The 20,697-nt window shown below is 37.9% G+C and overlaps 1 protein-coding gene across 13 annotated transcripts in view; it reads left to right on the top strand.

The window, feature by feature from the left end:
* The first annotated feature begins 477 nt into the window (after positions 1 to 477).
* The window catches only part of Stxbp5l (syntaxin binding protein 5L), a 239,596-nt gene continuing 219,376 nt past the window's right edge, over positions 478 to 20,697 (top strand). For 6 of the 13 annotated variants that reach the window (XM_052740647.1, XM_052740651.1, XM_052740643.1 and 3 more), the window contains exons 1-2: positions 478 to 620; positions 1,753 to 1,946. In XM_052740647.1, the coding sequence (XP_052596607.1) occupies positions 1,761 to 1,946 (186 nt within the window). In that variant the 5' untranslated portion in view covers positions 478 to 620; positions 1,753 to 1,760. Of the gene's footprint in view, positions 621 to 1,090; positions 1,114 to 1,241; positions 1,264 to 1,752; positions 1,947 to 20,697 lie in introns of those variants that run through there. The other 7 variants (XM_052740654.1, XM_052740649.1, XM_052740646.1 and 4 more) reach the window with 4 other exon arrangements.

The raw sequence follows: 20,697 nt of genomic DNA, 5'->3' as shown, positions 1-20,697 counted from the left end.
AAAAGCCCACTTCACACTGTGGTCTAGAGCGAGACCCAAGGTAACCCTTCCTGCAGCCTCGGACTCCAGGAGCGCAAGTTCTCAAGCTTGCAAGCATTCTATTGATTCACACTTGCGTCCTTCAACAGGTAGCGCCAATTACAGCCCCCAAAGCACGGCGCCCGGGCATACTGGCTAGGATGGCTGTCAATCAAATACCTCACCTACTTTCCTAAATGATCCCCCCTCCTCCTGTCACTGGCTTTTCGTCCGACCTATCCCCAAACTTCTCTCCTGTCTGGAGTCCCGGGGACTCGGGTCAGTGGAGCTTGTGATTGGCGAGAGGATGTCCCGCCCTCTGGCGCCTAGAGTGTCCCGCCCCCGCCGCGAGAGTCTGGGAGAGGGAGGAGGGCGCGGGCCGGCTGGGGCGGGGCCTACCTCCCACGGCGGGGGCGGAGCCTGCGGCAGACCCGCCCTCTCGGTTAGGACCTCGGAGAGCGCCAGGCACCAGGACCAGAGGGACCCGAGAAGCGGCCGGAGCCGGGCTGGACCGTCGCCCGCCCGCCTGCCTGCGCGCCCGCAGCCTCCGCGCCCTCCGCCTCCCGGGCTGGCCGGCGGCTGGCGAGCGGCGTCTGCGGAAGGTGCTAAGTCTGGGGTCCCGAGGGACAGCCGTGCCGTCCCATCGCGGCTTGCTCTCACACCTGTGTGCGTGCTGGTGAGCGTGTGTGTGTGTGTGTGTGTGTGTGTGTGTGTGTGTCCGTGAGAGAGGGAGCCGGCGCCCGCGCCGCTGTCTGTGAGGTGCGTGTGGCGAGCGAGCGCGGCTGTCGGTGAGGGCTCCAGGGGCTCGCAGCCCCGCGGTGGCGGCCCCGGCGCCCTGCTCGGCAGAAGGGAGCGAGGGAGCCAGCGCTGCGCGCCCTGCAGGCTGAGGCGGGACTCGGGCCCGCAGGCGTCACCGCCGCCTCACATCCCCCCCCCCCCCCCCCCGGGAGCCGCCGCTGTGCAGAAGGGGAGCCGGGCGGGCAGGGGACACGGGAGACCAGGGGCGGGAGAGGGGCAGGAGAGAGGAGACGGGGACAGGTGGAGGCAGACGGTCCCCCCCCCCCACCCCGCTCGCCCCTCCCGTCGACTGTGGCCGTGAGTCACCCGCAGATGTTTTGGGGTCCGGGTTTTGGGGAATAAGAGATGGAAAAAGCCATTTTTTTTTTTTTGCCCTATCCCCCAATTCCTATTGAGAAAGGGAGAGCGTTGATGATGATGGGGGAGAGCCCCGAACATGGTGGCAGGGTAAATATTGGCTCCCTCACAACATTGCTTTTTCTGATAATAAAATTTTCGGAGCTGACCCTTACGAAGGAAAGCCCCCCCCAACCCCCTTTCAGGACGATCCAGAGGGTCTTGGTCTGTGGGCTCTGGCTTGATTGTATAATAATGATGATACAATGTTAATGACGAGGATGACACTGCCTTTTATTTTTACCCCAGTGCTGATAAAGCAGAGCTACAGCTGGGGATAGAGCCCTTGAAAATCTGATGTGTGAGGAAGGAATACTGTTGCTCTCGGAGTTGTGTTCTCTTTATTTTTATAAAGACATGCCTTTTAAAGTTAAAATTTCGACAAAATGAAGCCTGAGCCCCAATCTCCACTCGACTACATCCAATGCTCGGAAAATGGGGACTAGCTCCTCCGGTCTTGACTAATGAAAAGAGAGAGGCTTTTGCCCCGTAGGATTCCATGTTCGTCACCCCTTCTCTTTCCTTTCCATTTCTCAACAGTGTTTAAAATGAAGAAGTTTAATTTCCGAAAAGTTTTGGATGGCTTAACTGCCTCTTCTCCGGGCAGTGGTAGCGGCAGTGCCAGTAACAGTGGTGGGGCTGGCAGTGGCTCCGTCCATCCAGGAGGGACTGCAGGGGTTCTCCGAGAGGAGATCCAGGAGAGCCTGACTTCCGAATATTTCCAGATTTGCAAGGTAAGTTTCGAGTTGGCTTTAAGGCCTGTTCAATTTTCATTTTACTGTTGTGAAGAAAGAAGGAAACGCACATGGAATACACATACACACACGTGCATACGTACGCAGGGCTGGAAACTGTTGGGACGCCAACCTCAAAGAGCCTGGTACTAGGTCAGTTAAAATCAGACTTCAGCTTGGGCATTAATTTGTAAAAAGCAACGGTAGTTTAAAGAGAAGGAAGACACACAGGAAAAGTAGTCTTTGCAAGACGTTAAGGCCCAGTAAAGTGGACAAAATATACTTGTGTATAAATAGTGAACTGAAGGAGAAATGATAGTCACTTGGTTTCCTGTGTTATCCAGAGAAACTGATTGCTAGTTCTATTTCTCTGTTCAGTGTAAAATGAATAACGCTCTTACCATGTTGCTAGAATTAGGGAGGTAATAGATTTATGTGTCCAATGATACTTTCTTAAAATTCTAGATATGAAAAAAAGGGTTTTAGACCCTTCATGAATATACAGTTTCTATGGGCTTAATGCTTGTGAAAACCTGCAATACTCATAAAAAATTCCAAAGTAACCAGTGTTCTGGTTTAGTGAGAAAAAATTTTAGGCAGTTATATTTTGATTTTGGGCTTCTAATAAACAAGCAGACTTTTGGACAAGGAAAGAAAATGAGAATTAATACAACAGATGTAACATTACTATATAAAGATATTATAGTATCACTTTATAATGTAATATATTTCCTTTATTGCTCTTTTTGGGGGTTGCCTTTGATTATAATTTTGGCATGATTTATACAAGGAAAAAAGCTTTGAGTGATTTGTATGATACAAATGGATATAGTTTTATAAATGTGTTTGAATACATAATAGGAAAAATAGTAAACTTTAGAAGCTACAAGAATTAAGTACCAAATAATTTTAGACTTCAAAAAAGAATTGCAAATTCTTAATTTTATAGTAAACAAATGATATATAATAAGGTTTTAGTCATTACCTCAGCTTTTCCTAGAAGGATTATATAAAATATTAAATCTATAGCTATTAGTTTACTTAAAAGTTCAAGCTTATTTAGAATTAAACAGATTTAATCAATTGTGTGAAGCTTGAATACAATAATGATCTCCCCCTTCATATGATGTAATAGATATTATATGAGTCTAAGGAAGAGCTTAATATGGTTGTCCTGAAGCAAGCATGGGAAGAGTCCTGGGAGCCAAATTCGAATTGCTGTGCAGGAGAATTACATCTTGATTCTCTATTTTTTTCTATTTCCTTTCCTACATTCTGAAAAAAATTCTTAATCCTCTCAATTAATGAAGGTGATAGTGATACAGAAGAATTTTATTAGAGATAAAATTAGAACAAAACAGGTAGACGTCTGAACCAGAGGGATGTTGGGCAGTTGAGGCTGTAAAGCTGGTAGAGAAAGTTTTAAATAAAAAAAATCAAAAGTATGTGTAAATACAGGAAATAAAGCGCAGCACGTGGTCACCTACAAGTTTATTAAGAAATGAATGGTCATGACAAGTGGCAGAAGTTAAGTATGTGCTATTTTGAATACATATGGCATGGTAGGAAGAACACTGGCCTGCAAATCCGATGAATCGGACTTTTTAAAAAACCATTTAGGCCGGGCAGTGGTGGCGCACGCCTTTAATCCCAGCACTCGGGAGGCAGAGGCAGGCGGATCTCTGTGAGTTCGAGGCCAGCCTGGGCTACAGAGCGAGATCCAGGAAAGGCGCAAAGCTATACAGAGAAACCCTGTCTTGAAAAACCAAAAAAACAAAACAAAACAAAAAAAAAACTATTTAAAACCCTGTCATTTGCCAGCTATGCTATCATGGGGAAGATATTTTTCTCCCTGGAACCTTGATTTCTGCATCTGTAGTATGGGAATAAATTTTTGTTTTCTTTATCTGAAAGAAAGCTTATTAGAATCTGAGAAGAAAATGCGGGGAAGCCAAGACACAAGTTGGGAGGGGTGATAAAATATTTATATCGTTAAAGTTAAAAAAATCACCTTGTTTGTAGTAGAACAAATATAGTCATTACAATATATTATATATAATATAATATAAATAATATATTAAATAATGTAATATATTATTTAGGGTAATAACTTTCAAATAAATTATGAGGCTAGATAGCTATATTAGCTATGCATTAATAGTACTGAAGTCACACCAGATAAGGAAAATACAATAGCATCTTTGGCAAGGACTACAGTTAATTTTGAAAAGAGATTATGTAACTATATTATAGGTAACATAGTCTATAATGGATATATAAAATGGATTAAGGAAATCCAAAATTAGAGCTGTTATTGAAATGAGGACTTCATTTAGACTTAGTGATTATATGCGCAAAGAACATTCTCTTCTGAATAGTAGGAAGTCAGCACCTTCTGGGTGCTTTTACCGTTTCATCATGGCTAAAACTGAAGTGGAAATCTAGATCCTGTTTTTCTGAACGAAGCCCCTCCCTTTACTATCTGATGAATAATCAAATCCTATTTCCTTTGTATTTCTGAGTTTTATGCCATTTCCCATCCCAGTACTTGTTCATTTCATCTTATTTTCTTGATTTGTATCTTGAAAATACGTTCTGATTTCCTCACTTCTTATTTTACCTTATTATACTTCATTTTGTTGTAATAATGTTATTATCCAAATGCAATATGATTTGCCTGGGACAAATTCTATGTTAGTTTCCATAGAGCAGTAATTCTCTAGAAACAAAAGTCTTGTTCAACTCCAGTAAAACTGATTAAAACAAATAAATGTGATGCTTTATTGGCTTAAATTTATTTGATGAATTATAACAAGTTATACAGCCAATCAATACTTTTTGTATTTTGTGTTTTTGTATAATACTGTCCATAGGCAAGTATAGGCATTTGTTATCCTTCAAAAAAGTAAAGCTAAGCTCTTCATCATAAATGAAAAAATGCTCAAGATCAGAGAAACAGGCTAATGCCTAAGTTTATTATAACCTATTTCAAGTTCAATATGTGCATTTGAGTGCCATTTTACTCAGCTACTTGCAACATACACGAACTACCTTTCCCAAATATGAATTCTGGGAAACTCAATTTGAAAACACTGCTTTATATAATACATTTTAATCTTGATTTTCTTATAGTTCTCTTAAGAAAGGTGTCCCATTTACCTTCCTGCTTATATTTATTTCCTTGGTTCCCTAGGCATATTATATTGCTCTAGAGCATCATTTTTTCATACATCTAATGCTTCTTCCCATTCCTTGACTTCATTTAGACCAGCTCTTAACCTTTAATATGTATAATTGGAGAACTCTCAGTTAGCCTTTACCATTTTTTTAAGGACCACCTCTATGAGACCAGTTCTGACCACTGCTTCTGTTCACTTTACTTTTTAAAATGTTTCTGCCTTTATACTATGAATGTCCTGAAAAGCAAATGTGTTGTTTTGCTTTTATATCTCACTTAGTTGTTTGAGTGTCCCCTACTAACAGAATAGGGGTTCTTGATGAGTTCTAGCCTCACCCCAGTGTTAGAGAATCAAAGTATCCAGGGATAAGGCCCAGAAATTGGCATTAAAAAAAGCCCCATAGAAGATTCTCAGGCACAGTTAATATTGAGAACTAGGCGTTGATGTGCTTTTTAACAGAATGACATCATTGGTTGCTTAACTGAAAATAGGTTAAGCTAAAAAACAAAAACTACCAATAATTATGTATTGAAACAATTCTTATTTTTGTTTTATGTGTGTGGGTGTTTTGTGTGCATGTATGTCTATGTACTGCTTGTGTGCCTCATGTCCATGGAGGCCAGAAGGCGGCACTGGATTCCTGGGTTACAGACAGTTGAGAGCCACCATGCAAGTGCTGGGAATCTAACTGGATCCTCTGGAGGAGCCATCAGTGCTCTTAACTGCTGGTTATTTCTTCAGCCCAAAGATTTATTTTAAATTATGTGTATATATGCACATCTCTCTCTCTCTCTCTCTCTCTCTCTCTCTCTCTCTCTCTCTCTCTCTCTCTCTCTGTGTGTGTGTGTGTGTGTGTGTGTGTGTGTGTGTGTGTATACACCCACAGAGGCCAGAGGCATTGGAGGCTGTGAACCATCTGACAAAGGTTCTGGCAGACAAACTCATGTCCTCTACAAGTGCAGACTGGGCTCTATTTTATTGTCACCGAAAACACACATAGTATTAAACATTTTAATTTGAAGACATATAAATACACTGCACTTTACAACTCACTTGATGAAGGACAAATATATTTTTGGTTACTGAGCATTGGTTCTCTGATTAGAATTCTGTAAGTTCTGTGTGGATTTGTCTTCCATAGCTCATTGCAAATTCATTTGCACAATTTTTAGTCTTTATTTATTCAAATGATACGATATGCATATAAAGCAAACCTAGTATCAAGTCATACATATTGTATATTACACATTTTTTTATCCTTACGGTTAATGGATCCACATCCCAATTTGATATTTTTATTGAAGAGCAGTTTACTAGATTTTAGCATTTAATGAGCCATTAGTTTCCATGTGTATACTTCACAGTTTTTGCTAATCTAGCAGGTTGATTAAGTTAAAATTAGTTTGAGAAGTATTTTATTGAACTTTCATAATAGCCATGTAAGGGGGGAACAAGAAGTGCTGTTTAAATTCTGTCACTAAGACAGGAGAGATCAGAGAATTTAAATCCTGAGGTTTCCCAGCATAGTTAATAATTTCAGCACATTTAGTTCTTAAATCCAGATTCTTTTTGCTTTTTTATTTCATGAAAAGCCAATATAATAAGTTCCTAAGGTATCTGGAGACTTTGAAAAAGTAGACTATTTCCTTAACTCTTCATTCAAAATGTACATTAAATATGATCAAATCTCTTCACTTATTATTCTAATACCTTGATTAAAGCCTCTAATATTTTCTGAATGGGCTGATACCATTTAGCATTCTATGTTCTCCCCTATTTCACTCAGGCCTCACTATAACCTTATCTCTTAACAGGTAGAAGAAATCCTTTTATAACTTAAATCACATACTATTCCTATTCAAACTCTCCAATGGCTTTCCATTTCTCCTAAAAGTAATAAGGGTAGGCATGGTGGCACACACTTAATGCCAGCACTTGGGAGGCAGAGGCAGGCAAATCTCTGAGTTCAAGGACATCCTGGTCTACAGAGCAAGTTCTAGGACAGCCAGGACTATACTGAAAAATCCTGTCTCAGGAAATATGAAAAAAAAAAAAAAACAACCTTAAAGTTCTACTATCACTTCAAAAGTTTCAAATCATCTGCCTCTTTATAAAACTATTTTCAACTGTTATTTCTTGTATACCCTACTACCTACGTTGTCCAACTTGTTGTTTCTCTCTCTCTCTCTCTCTCTCTCTCTCTCTCTCTCTCTCTCTCTCTCTCTCTCTCTCTCTCTCTCTCTCTCTCTTTTTCGAGACAGGGTTTCTCTGTGTAGTTTTGGTGCCTGTCCTGGATCTCGCTCTGTAGACCAGGCTGGCCTCGAACTCACGGAGATCTGCCTGTCCCTGCCTCCCAAGTGCTGACTGGGATTAAAGGTGTGCGCCACCACCGCCTGTCGTTCTTGCTGTTTCTCAAACATAATTTCTACCGCACGTCTTTTTATATTCATTCTTCACTTAGAACACTCTCCTTCCTACCTCCTCCTGGATTCCTAAATAGTTGCTCTCTTTGCCTTATCTGGTTCCTTCACACCATTCAGTGCTGAGTTTGTTACCATATCAGAGAGGGCCTCACTGACCCGTGCTGAAAAATCCTTTACTCTGTACTTGTATTAGGATAACTTTGTCTTGATAATTATTAAAATTATTTGTTAATAAATTACATGTATATGTGTGTGTGTTGTCTACTTCTCCCCTTACAGTATAAACTCCATGAAGGAAGGGCTTTATTATATATATTATATATACATATATAATATATATAACTGGTGCATACAATATCACTTTCCATATAAAATGTAGTCAAATATTTACTGAGTAAGTGAATGAATGAATAGGAGCAAAGAAAATACTAGTAGCATGCTTAGAAAAACATAGATCTTATTTTGAACAGTTTCTTGGAAAGAGAATTTTATGAAATAAATTTTATTAAAGAAAGAAAAGAAAATCATTGAAAGAGAGAGTCTACATTATGAATTTGGTATATATTTCTAAAAACAGTGGGAGATTATAGATTAAGTTTATTTTATGTTTTATTATACAGAATATTAAGAACACTTTTGTTCCCAAATGATTTGTGAAATGATTCAAATTATTAGATGGATAGTCACAGGCACACGAGATGTTCCAGATCTAATTAAGAAAATGACAAAAATCAGATGTTATAAAGTTCTGAATAAGCTCTTAAATTAGCTAACTCACTGTTTACAAACATTTATTATCATGATCTTTTTAGAGCCAATATAAAGATAACTAGTGGAATTTCTGATCCATAATCATGATCCTCATACTAGATAATATAGCATATTTTTTTCTCAAGCAAGAAAAGAGACATAAAATCATAAATACAAACATGGACTGTAGGGGGTTAGAATTTTAGAAGAGTTGGAAGACCAGTACCTAGATATATGCCTTTCTGCTATCACTTCTTCAAGATTCCAATGTCTTTTCATCTCATGATTTCATATTTTTTCACTTGTGTAGTTATATAACTGAGATTGACACAAGGACACAACCATAGTTCCAAATTGCTGTAATCTTTATGTATGAAAATAATTATAAAATATTGCCTGAAAAGTATTGACTTTTTTCATTTCTATATTTATAAACTGGTGGAATAAAACATAGGATCACTTACTATGGATAAAGCATCTGACAGTAGCTTTATGCTTCTGTCACTAAAAGTAACAGTAGAAGAGGGATAGCCCTGAAAACATACACACATGTAACATTATGCAGACTGAGAAGGTTGTACTTACATACTTAGGAATATATATATATATATATATATATATATATATATATATATATATACAAAATTAATGAAAATGTCATGAATTTGTAAAAAGAGCAAGGAAGGGTATATGGGATAGTTTGGAGGTAGGAAAGGGAAAAGAGGAATGATGTAATTATACTATGATCCCCCCAAATAGAAGAAATAATAAAAAATAATGGTTATGGAAGAAAATCATCAAGAATTAAGCTATAATCAGGACTGATATGTTAAAAACCTTAAAAACCAAAAATAAAACAGGGTTTAAAAATTAACCAAAGCCAGACTGTTCCATACCATAGTCCACCTATTTTGCTTATTTTAAGAGCATAAGAGTATAGGAACATGTTCGAGTAAGGGATTATAGACATATAGGAAGTATGTTGATAGATTTTAGAAGTCACCATAGACAACAGTTTTCACAAAAGATCTGTCAATAGTGCTTTGTGTATATTTTAAAAAGAATAAATTTAAAATATTATATAATTTCCAAACATGCTTATCTATAGGCTTAGTTACTAGTAATAAAGTGAAATTCCTATTTCTTAAAGTTTTGCATATTTTTCTAGACATCCTTTTGGCTTCATTTGAAGATGCACTTGCAAAAAAAATCATAGAATTAAATTTCAGTTTACGTTCAGTACTATCGTGATTGATTTGCTACGTTATATTCTGGAAAAGCATTTGCATAATCATTTAATAGCCACAGTCAGGTGTGGAGGCATATGCTTGTTATAATCACAGCACTTCTAGGTTGTTTAACGAGGATCACAATTTCAAGACCAGCCTGAACTATATGGTAAAACCATGAAGCTCCCAGTCAGTTAAATAAGTTAATCAGGGCTGAGGAGATGCCTCGGTGATTAAGAGCACCAGTTGATCTTCCAGGGGACCCAGGTTCAATTCCCAGCATCCACATGGAAGGTCGCAACTGTTTGTAACTCTATTATCATGGATCCAATGCCCTTACACAGGCACACATGCCAGCAAAACACTAATGCACATAAAATAAAAATAAATGAATCATTACAAATTTAAACAAATTAATGATTGTTTAATAGCTGTAAATAACATTGACTATATCCAATAAAAGCATGAAATAATTTCCCTGATTAAAGTCTTTAAATTTAGTTTTTTTGCAATAAGAAAATTGAAAATTTTATTCCTACATATCAAAATGATTTTTATAAAATTTCTTATTTGTAGTTATAATTTTTTATTTTAAAAGGGGATACTGTGTCTTAACTTATTTTTGATATCTGAAGGGCCAATTTTCCAAAATGTATAAAATACTAGTATTTAAAAAAGTATTTAGTAAGTATATTGGGGAATCATTCTTAAGTTTCTAGATAATGCTGAGTGTTTAACTTTTAGAAGACTAAAGATAGAAATTACTACATTTAAAGGATTTATGGAAGGTAGTTGTAAACAATAAAATATTAAACTTTGCAGAGTATACTGTAGACCTACTGTGATAATTGGGGAGAGAATTGATTAAATGAAAGATAAATGGTCACTGAAGGAATGTAGCAAGAAGATACTTTGACATTTCACTGTTCAAAAGGAGCTTTTATTTCTAAATACAACTTTAAAGTGATTAGGATATATGTTATTCTCAGCTAGTCAGCTAAATGTGGAAATGTTTTTTAGGGAGTTGATTTACTAGCAAAAATATATTTTTCTGGACTTCTGTATAAGAAGGGAGAGTATGATTTCAGTTCTTTTGAAGGTACTAGATTGTCAGTTGATATTGATAATTCAATGTACTACAAAATGAAAAGTAGTTGATTTTTGAAATCACCTTCTGAATACAGTGATATCCTTTATGGGATAGGAATATATATTATATATATATATATATATATGTGTGTGTGTGTGTGTGTGTGTGTGTGTGTGTGTGTGTTTGGGACAGGGTTTCTCTGTGTGGCTTTGGAGCCTGTCCTAGGACTCACTCTGAAGACAAGGCTGGCCTTGAGCTCACAGAGATCTGCCTGCCTCTGCTTCCTGAGTACTGGGATTGAAGGCGTGCGCCACCACTCCTCAGCTGGAAAATATTTTTAAGTCAGTCTAAGCAGTTCTAGTGGTTTGTGATGTTACTGTGGGATAGGCTTTTTACTAAGCATGCTCCAAAACAGGAAAACGTAATAGCTTCCAACGAAGTTTCAGATCATCTGTTCATATTGTTTTGCTCAATTCTCCTGTGTCTCTTATACTGATTTTACATTTTTCCATCCTCTCAGATGTTAAACCACTATAAACATTTCCCCCCAGACTCAATATGAATATCTTTACAAACTACTGTACTACTCAAAATTCTCAAATGTTTTTGGGTCTCAGATTTATGGTCAGGTTTTTAGTCGATTCACATAAGTAAATTAGATTGAACACTAAGCAATGCAATCAATTTTCTTGACAGCAAACTAATTTCATTGCCTTTATTTGGGGAATGTGTCAGATTTCTAATGTCACTGGCATAACAACAAAAACACATGGAAAATGATGACTTTCTCTGACAATTCTCACTTTCTAAGGCATTAGACATGTTTCCAGAACTATCGTTATAAAATATTAGTTTTGTTTATAATAGAGAGATATATCAGCTCCTAACAAGATGTTAATTTCATGCCCAAGTAAATTAGAGTAGGCTAGGTTCTTTAGGTTATATCCAATAGTATTAACTTGTACATATGAAATATGTTACTAGAAGGGGATAGGATTAGATTCAGTTTCAAATCTCTCAGCCGAAACAATACAAGGTTTGACAAGGACACTTAATACAGCACTTGAAGTTATATAGGTGTAGGACAACAAACTGGTTAGTCTGTTTTAATTCTAACAGTTCTTCCAAGTTATGACCAAGCCTCAGCTAGCAGTAAATACACTCGAACTGAACTGGGTGGAGAAGTTAGGAGGGTGACCAGAACACACACGGGGAATGTACTTGGACTCACTGAGTTCTATTTACAAATAGCATGTTCACTATATTTATCAAATGCATTATTCAAAGGTTCCTCATTCTGCTCTCCTGTTATCCTGTGGTAATTGTTTTGCATTTTTGTTTTTTCTACCTTAATTAAAATTCCTCCACTATTTGGGGCAATAATGTTTTTATGCTCTGTAGTAGCTACCCAGCTTAATTTGGTGACACTCATTTACTTATTTTTATTTACTGGCTTAAAATTGTTTTAGTTAAAATTCTTTTTGCATACAATATATTTTGATTCTATTTGTTCCCTTTCCCCAACTCCTCTCAGATCCTACCCACACAACTTTATGTCCTCTCTTTCCAAAAAAGAAAAAAAGCAGACCAAAACCAAGAATGAAAATCAAAACAAACAAAAACCAGTCAGACCAAAAAAAAAATGCCAAAACAAAATGAACCCCTCCCCCGACAAACAAGCAAACAAACAAACCTGGCATTCATTTTGTGTTGCCCCACTGCTCCTGGGCGTAGGGCCTGCCCCGGAGTACAGTCGATACACCCTGTGATACTCCTTTGGAGAAAACTGATTTTCCCTTCCTGGCAGGTGCCAACTGCAAATAGCTTCTTAGTTAGGGGTGGGACTTTGTCCACTTCCCCTTCTCAGCGCTGGGATTTTGTCTGGTTTAAACCTGCGCAGGCCTTGTGCAGGCTGCCACAGTCTCTGAATTCATGTATGTATGTATCAGTCTTGGTTCTATTTGTTTTCTTCCATCCCTGGCCCTTGGAATCTTTCTGCTGCCTCTACTGCTTAGGTCCCTTAAGGGCAGGGGTGAGATAATAGCATCGCAGTTAAGACTGAGTTCTCTTTACACATTGTCTGTGGGTGTCTGTGTTAATTCCTACCTACGGAAAGAAGAAGCTTCTCTGATGAGGGTTGAACATGTACAGACTCTGAGGTTTTTCTATGACATTCTGAGTTTTTCATTTCCAATTTTATTTCAATTTTGGTTTTCTTTAATGACTTATTTCTTTGTTAAATTCTATTTTCATGTCTTGAGTTGTTTTTATTACTTCATTCAACTGTTTGTATTTTCACAGTCTTCATTAAGGCATTTATTTATATCCTCTTTAAGGTCCTTGAGCATATTCAAAATTGCTATTTGAAGTCCTTGTCTTGTGCTTCAGCAAAATTGCTTTTCTCAAGGCCTATTGCAAAGGGGTTGCTGGCTTCTGGATGAAGCATATTGTCTTGATTGTTCATGCTTGTGGTTTTGCACTGAGATCTGGGCATCTGGAATGATGACCTTTGTAGAGTTTCTTTGTGTAGATATCTGGTTTCATCTTTATTGGGTGGGTATTCCATTCTTTGGTTAATGTTGTCCACTCTGGGTACTGGCCAATTGTGGTGGCTGTGGGATCCCTGGCAGAGAGTGGTTTTAGAGTCAATGTGAGGATGACATCATTTATTATGTAAGCATCATAGATTTATGTATCACTCTATACCAAATACCTTAAAATAAAATTTCATATGACAGTGCATTTTTTCCAGCTAGTCTGACTATTCCTCTTTACCTACTTCATACTCCTAAACTGGGTTCCCTTTTATTATTTCTCATCGTGTGTGTGTGTGTGTGTGTGTGTGTGTGTGTACACCTTTTAGCCTAGGCATTGCCTAACAATCTTTTTCTATTATTACTGCATATTGATTATACAGAGTAATAGTTCTCACTATGACTGTTTCATATTTGCATATAACAGTGGTTCTCAGCCTTCCTAATGTTGCCACCCTTTAATCCAGTTCCTCATGGATGGTGGCCCCCAATCATAAAATTATTTTTGTTGCTACTTCATAACTATAATTTTGCTAGTTATGAATTGTAATGTAAACACTTTTGGAGATAGAGACTTGCCAAAGGTGTTGCAACTCACTGGTTGAGAAAACCCAGTGGTTTTGTTTACTATTTTCTGACATTTCCCTTCCTTACCTCAACATCCTTTATCTTCATTAATGCCGGGCGGTGGTGGCGCACGCCTTTAATCCCAGCACTCGGGAGGCAGAGCCAGGCGGATCTCTGTGAGTTCGAGGCCAGCCTGGACTACCAAGTGAGTTCCAGGAAAGGCGCAAAGCTACACAGAGAAACCCTGTCTCGAAAAACCAAAAAAAAAAAAAAAAAAAAAAAAAGTCCCTTTCTACATTAATGTCATTTCTTTCTTACTCCACATGAGAGAAAACATGACAATATTTTATTTTGTTTAATGTGATCTCTAGTTACATTCATCTTCCTACAACCAATGTGATTCATCCTTTTTTATTGATTCATAATATTTCACTGTTTGTCTATCCCACAATTTTCTTTAGCCATTTACTTATTGACAGGCATCTAGGCTCATCCCATAATTTGACCATTGTGTGTAATGCCTCAATAAACAAATGATAAACAGATATCTACATTGTATGCTGTTTTTTAAAAAAATCCCTTTGGGTATATGTGAAGGAGTGGTATGGCTGTATTGTATGGTAGTTTCATTTTTAGTTTTTCGAGGAACTTCTATGGTAACTAAACTAATTTATGACACTACAAACAGTGCATAAGAATTCTTTGCCCCCTATATCTTTGCCAACATTTTTTAAAATTTCTTTTGGTTGATTTTTAAAGGTTAGTGTACAAAGTAATGGACTTCATCACACACATATATGTGTGTATAATTTCTTGTGTCCTTAATAATAGATAATAGCCATTATGAGCTGAGCTGAGCTGAAATCTCAGTGTAGTTTTGATTTACATCTTCCTAATAGTTATAGTGAATATTTTTCATATTATTGTTGGTCATTTTTACTTTTTTGACAAGAACCTGTTCAGTTCAAATGCCTTTCTTTTCTTTTTCTTTCTTTTTTTTTTTTGGTGGTACTTGTGTTAAACTCACGACCTCATAATGCTAGGTAAGCACTCTGCTATGCATCAACATCCCCAGCCCTGCTCGTTCCTTTGGCATTTTTTGAATCCTTTATGCATTCTGGCTATTAATCTTCTGTCAAAAGAATAGCTGGCAAAGATTTTTCTCTCTGTTTTGGAGGTTGTCTTTGTTTCCTTTGCTGTGTAAGACCTTTCAAAGTTGATAGAATTCTCTTTGTTGATTCAGGCTATTATTTTTTTAGCTAATGGAGTCTTATTCAATAAGTTGCTTGCCATTGCTATACCTTAAAGTGTTTCCCTCTAGTATTTCAAAGTTTAATGTTTTCTTTCTTTTATCCATTTGAGTTAATTATTGTATAGGAAAGAGATAAGGATCTTTTTACTAGGCATTTACTAGATTTACTAGGCACTTCAATTGGGACATCTTTTTTTTCTCTAGATTATCTATCTATCTATCTATCTATCTATCTATCTATCTATCATCTATCATCTATCTATCTATTTCATTTTATTTTTGTATTTAAAAATTTTTATTCATTTTACATACCAATCACAGTTCACCCTCCCTCCCTCCCCTCCACCCCACCCCACCCCCATCCACTCCCTAGAAAGGATAAGGCCTCCCATAGGGAGTCAGAGAAGCCTGGCACATCAACTTGAGGTAGGACTAATCCCCTCCCCACTGCATCAAGGCTGAGCAAGGCATCCCACCATAGAGAATGGACTCCGAAAAGCCAGTTCATCAGGCTTTTTGGAGCCCACTACCTATGATGGGACACCTCACACAGCCTTGAGGCAGGGGGAAGGGCTTGGACTTGCCTCTATTGGATGTGCCTCCCCATGGGAGGCCTTGCCTTCTTGTATGGGTGATTAGGGGTGGGTTGGGAGGGGGAGGCTGAGGGGGACAGGAGGAGGAAAGAGGGGGATCTTTGATTGGTGTGTAAAATGAATGAAAAACATTTCTTAATTAAAAAAAAGCCAGCTCATGCGCCAGGGATACCTGGTCCCACTGCCAGGGGACCCACAAAGAGACAAAGCCACACAACTGTCACCCACATGCAGAGGGTCTAGTTTGGTCCCATGCAGGCTCCCCAGATGTTGGTCCAGAGTCCTTGAGGTCCCATGAGTTCAGGTCAGCTGTCTCTGTGGGTTTCCAGTCATGAACTTGACTTCCCTTGCTCATGTAACCTCTCCTCCCTCTCTTTGGCTGGACCTCCTGAGCTTGACCAGTGGTTGGCTGTGGATCTCTACATTTGCTCCCATCAGTTACTGGATGGAGGTTCTACGATGACAATTAGAGTTGTCACCAATCTGATTACAGGAGAAGGCCAGTTCAGGCACCCTCTCCACTATTGCTAGGAGTCTTAGCTGCAGTCATTCTTGTGAATTTCTGGGATTTTCTCCAGCACCAGGTTTCTCCCTAACCCCGTAATGACTCCCTCTACCAAGATATCAAGATATCTTTCATTGCTCTCTCCCAACTCACCCATCCCATTCTCTCATGTTCTCATCCTATTTTTTTTTTCCAAGACAAGGTTTCTCTTTGTAGCCCTGGCTGTCCTGGAACTCTGTCTGTAGACTAGGCTGGCCTTGAACTCACAGAGATCTGCCTACCTCTGCCTCCTGAATGCTGGGATTAAAGGTGTGCCTCACTATGCCAGGCTGGACCATTTTTTTTTTTTGAATGGATCTGAGAGACAAGCACCCCTGTGTAAACCATTTATATGTTTTTGTAATTAACAACTTATGCTATATGTGAATATTCATTTTTATAATTTTTATGCAATTGCCTCTTTTACAATGGATCACGTTATCGCTGCTGCCCTTTCCCTCCTCCTCCTCCTCCTCCTCCTCCTCCTCCTCCTCCTCCTCCTCCTCCTCTTTCTCGTGCTTTTACTCTTTTTAACATCTTATAATTTACCCAAACTCTTTCTCTTTGTCCTTTGGTAACCTTAATTTTCATGTATATTTATTCTCTTGCCTAAAAGTCTTTTTATTCTCAAGTGAAGAAACCTGAAAATGTCTAAAACTTTTCTTCTGCCATGATTTCACTCCCCTGAGTGAGTCTAATATTTTTATTGAGATCATTAACACACAAAATAACTTTTTGAGTCAGTTTCTGTTTCATGTACTAACTTCTTTTTTGTAAGGACTAGAAACTTTAGATTTCATATGCTCATGGAATCACTAAGGAATTATCTTTAATATCCTTTGATCTCTGGTAACTAATGCAATAATTTCTGTCATTATAAAAAGCAGGACCATCCATTTGCTATAATTTTATTTTGTTTTAACATTTTTTTCACATTGATGTTTATTTTATTTCGAGGAAAGCTATAGATTTAAAAAGCTTGGAGCAAAAGGTAAATATCAAGAGAATGGGTACTAAGAACTAAATATTTGAGAGTCGTCACCTAAAGAAAACATGAGGAATAGTGATAGGGAAGTGTTAGAGATGTAATTTATACAGGGTACACTTCACAGATTTTAATACTCCATTCAGTGTCTTTGACAGTTCTTCATATCTGTGTAGTCATCAGGCAACATAAACTAGAAGAGTTCTTAAATAGTCTTTAAATTTCCCACCTTTTTATATTCAGTTTTCTACCTCTACCCCTTTCCAGAAACAACTGAATTGACTTTTCACTATAGCTTAACTTTGCTTGTTATTGATTTTTATATAAGTAGAATCAGACAACATATGGAATATGCATATATATGTATGTGCCTTTCATGAAACATGCTTTTAAAATTTATTTGTGCTGTTTAATGTATTAGTATTTTATTTCTCTTTATTGTCAAGTAGTGGCTCACTAAATGTTTTTAAATTTTTATTTTTGTTATATAGGCACACTCAGTATAGAAAAATATATCAGGATAAAGAGTAAAACACAAATTGTCCATATTTCAAACACTTAGATATAGGCAACAGTTACTGATTTTTAGGTACATTTTATTACTTTTAAAAATAGCTCTTTTTAATTTGAAAAAGACCATCATTCAGATTAAAAAAAAAGGTTGCTATATTTAGAGATTGCTGTAGCAAGGGACTCGACAACCATCAGTTGCAAATAGCAGGGCCTTAAAGCGGGTATGCTGTGGAAGAGCTCTATAGTAAAAGGACAAAAAGATTTCGGATGCACTGGCTTGGGAAGTGATTTGCAGGCTAAGTAAAACTGAGGCATCTTCTGTGATTTGTTTGGGAAACATCTGACTTTCATAAGTGTTGAATCTAAGTACAGTGGGGGAAGGAGCTGCAGAGATTAGGGGGTCTGGCAGTCGCTGACTAATACTTTCTTACTTCGGGCTGATTGCAGAGGAGGTTGGGGTTTGGGTTCCTGAATTGGTTGCTGCAGGGTTTGTGCTTTGCTTCCCTAAGCTGATCATTATAGAAGTTGAGTCAGATTCTATTATGTTTGTCCAGCCAGTGTGCATTGTGCAGACTTTCAGCTGTATTTTTGTATGCTACAAATATATTGAAGAGACGTCCACATTCTGATGTTTACTATGGCATTATTCACAATAGCCAAGACATGGAAACAACCTAAATTTCTACGAAGCGATGAATAAAGAAAATGAAATCTTGTAATTTCCAGCACCATGGATGAAATTGGAAACCATCGCATTAATTGATAGGTTAAGCACAGAAAGGAAAGTACTGTGTAATCTTAATCATAAGACGAATATAAAACAGTTGATCTCATAGAAGTTGAGAGTAGAATGGTGATTACCAGAGGCTGGGGAGAACAGAAACTGAGAGGTGGAAAGAGATTGATCAATGGGTACTGTCTTATAGATAGGAGGAAGTTCTTCTAGTGGGCTGCTGCATGGTAGGGTGTGTACACATGTGTGAGAGACTCTTACTAGAGAAACAATACACCCATGTCTACTCACCCCAGGAAGGAGCTCGTAGCAGACTAAAGTAATGACTGTACCGAAGTCTAACCAAAAGCCCACCCCACTAAGGGTGATGCTTGGAGAGAGCTACATCCCTGGAGCTCTTTGTACAGCTCCAAGCAGCTCTACAGGTCAAAGAAATCTCCTCTCTGTGGATGGATTGGTCAGAGTCTCCTTTCCCAGCAGTTGTTTATTCCTTGTACAAAGCTTAGGAGAGGTCTTGGAGAATCTTGCAAGTTTCCACTTTCCCAGATCTGTGCCATTTTTTTTGTTTGTTTTTTTTTAAACTTCCAAACTTCTATGACCTTCCCTCTTCTTCAAGGAGAAAATATTTCAATTTGAGAGAAGCTGCTATACAACAACTGATAATAAATATACTGTACCTTTGAAAAATCTGGAAGAAAGGATTTTGACTCTTAATCACAAAATTTAAATGGGGAAATAAGCATAGTCAGATTTAAATAGATCTTACACAGTGTATACCTGTATTGACTCTTATCCCACTAATGCATTTTTGCAAATGTTTTGCCTTCTAGAACTATAGAAATCAAGCTCCAAGACATAAAGATAAAAATGGTTATGTATTAATTATTTTGCCATTTTATGTTCTTGAGAGTGGTGATTAAATTTTGTTGTCAATTTGACTGGACTTAGGATCACCTAGTAGGCACAACTCAAGGCCTGTCTGTGAGGGTGCTTCCAGAGAAGTCTAACTGAGGAGGGGAGACCCACCATGAGTGTGGGTGGCACCATGCCATGGGCTGTATACTAGACTAAATTAAAAGAGAAAAAGAAAATGTCAGTAGAGTACCTGTATTCATTTCTCTCTGCTTCTTCTGCCGTATTTCATCACAGCAATGAGAAAAGTGACTATTACAATGAATTAAAGATGGCGCTGTACCTCCATTTTAATAAATAACTCATGGTGTTTAATCGAATATAACAAATCTTCCCCAAACCTGTATCAAGATCCCTTTGTTCATGTCAGTCAGTCTTGGATTTTTTTCCCTTTCTTGTGCTGGAGATTGAACTCAAGATCTCATACATGCTAGACAAGGACTCTGTCACTCACCCACATCTTTAGCCCTTGAATGCTAATTTGTATCCAACAAATGCTTTTACATATCTCTTTACCTTTAATAATTGTTCAACAAAGCCATATTTTTAATGCCATCTTTATATTCAACAACTTCATTCTGGAATATTTATATGTAGTGTTTATAGCTTTTAAAAAGCTGTGACATACTTTTCAAAATTCTTTTGAGATTATAGAGTTAAGAATTAGTCTCATTTTAAATTTAAGTGGGATAGATGCACTCCTCAGCAATAAGCAAAGGCAGGCAAGCTAGCAATGCTACTTTTGTATTTTTTAATTTAACATACCTTGGTAAAATTTCTGCTCCATAGATGTCATGTATTCTTGTCCAGAAGAGAGTTTATTAAATTTTACAGGAGAACCATTTTAACTGAAAAAAAAATTAAGTAGAAATTTAGTTTTAAATTATTATCCAGGATGCTGTTTCATCTTGATGTGTAGTTTAGGAAAATGACATTTGAAATGCCCTTTGAAGTATTTGGAGAGAAATGAGAGGAGGGAAAGAAGCTGAAAGTTCCGTTGCTTGACTTTACTGTGAAAAGTTAAACCAGTATAATTTGTCTTTTTCTGCTTTCTGTCTTAACTTTTACAATAAATTAGAAACTTACGTTAGTGTATTAGTCAGGGTTCTCTACAGGAACAGAACCAACAGAGTGAACATGTGTTACAAAGGGACTTATTAGATTGGCTTCTATGTATACATGGACTTGGTAGACTAATAACGGCTGTCCGTGTGCTGGAGAGGCTGAGAACCCAGTAGTTGCACGGTCCACATGTCTGGATGTCTCAGAAGTCTCAATATGGCATGGAAAGCCTGGAGAATTCTGGGAGAGCTTCTGGTCTTGGACAGCTGAGGAAGCCGGGTTCTGATGACAGGGAAGAATGGCTACAGAACTGCAATGGGATAGATGTACTCATCAGCAAGAAGCAAGGGCGGAAGTGAGCAATGCTGCTTTTCCCTCTGACCTC

This window comes from Peromyscus californicus, unplaced genomic scaffold, assembly GCF_007827085.1.
Source record: "Peromyscus californicus insignis strain IS unplaced genomic scaffold, ASM782708v3 Scaffold_16__1_contigs__length_79575227, whole genome shotgun sequence".
NCBI lineage: Eukaryota > Metazoa > Chordata > Mammalia > Rodentia > Cricetidae > Peromyscus > Peromyscus californicus.
Note: the sequence above shows the minus strand (reverse complement) of the source record. Positions and strands in the feature narration are given on the sequence as shown.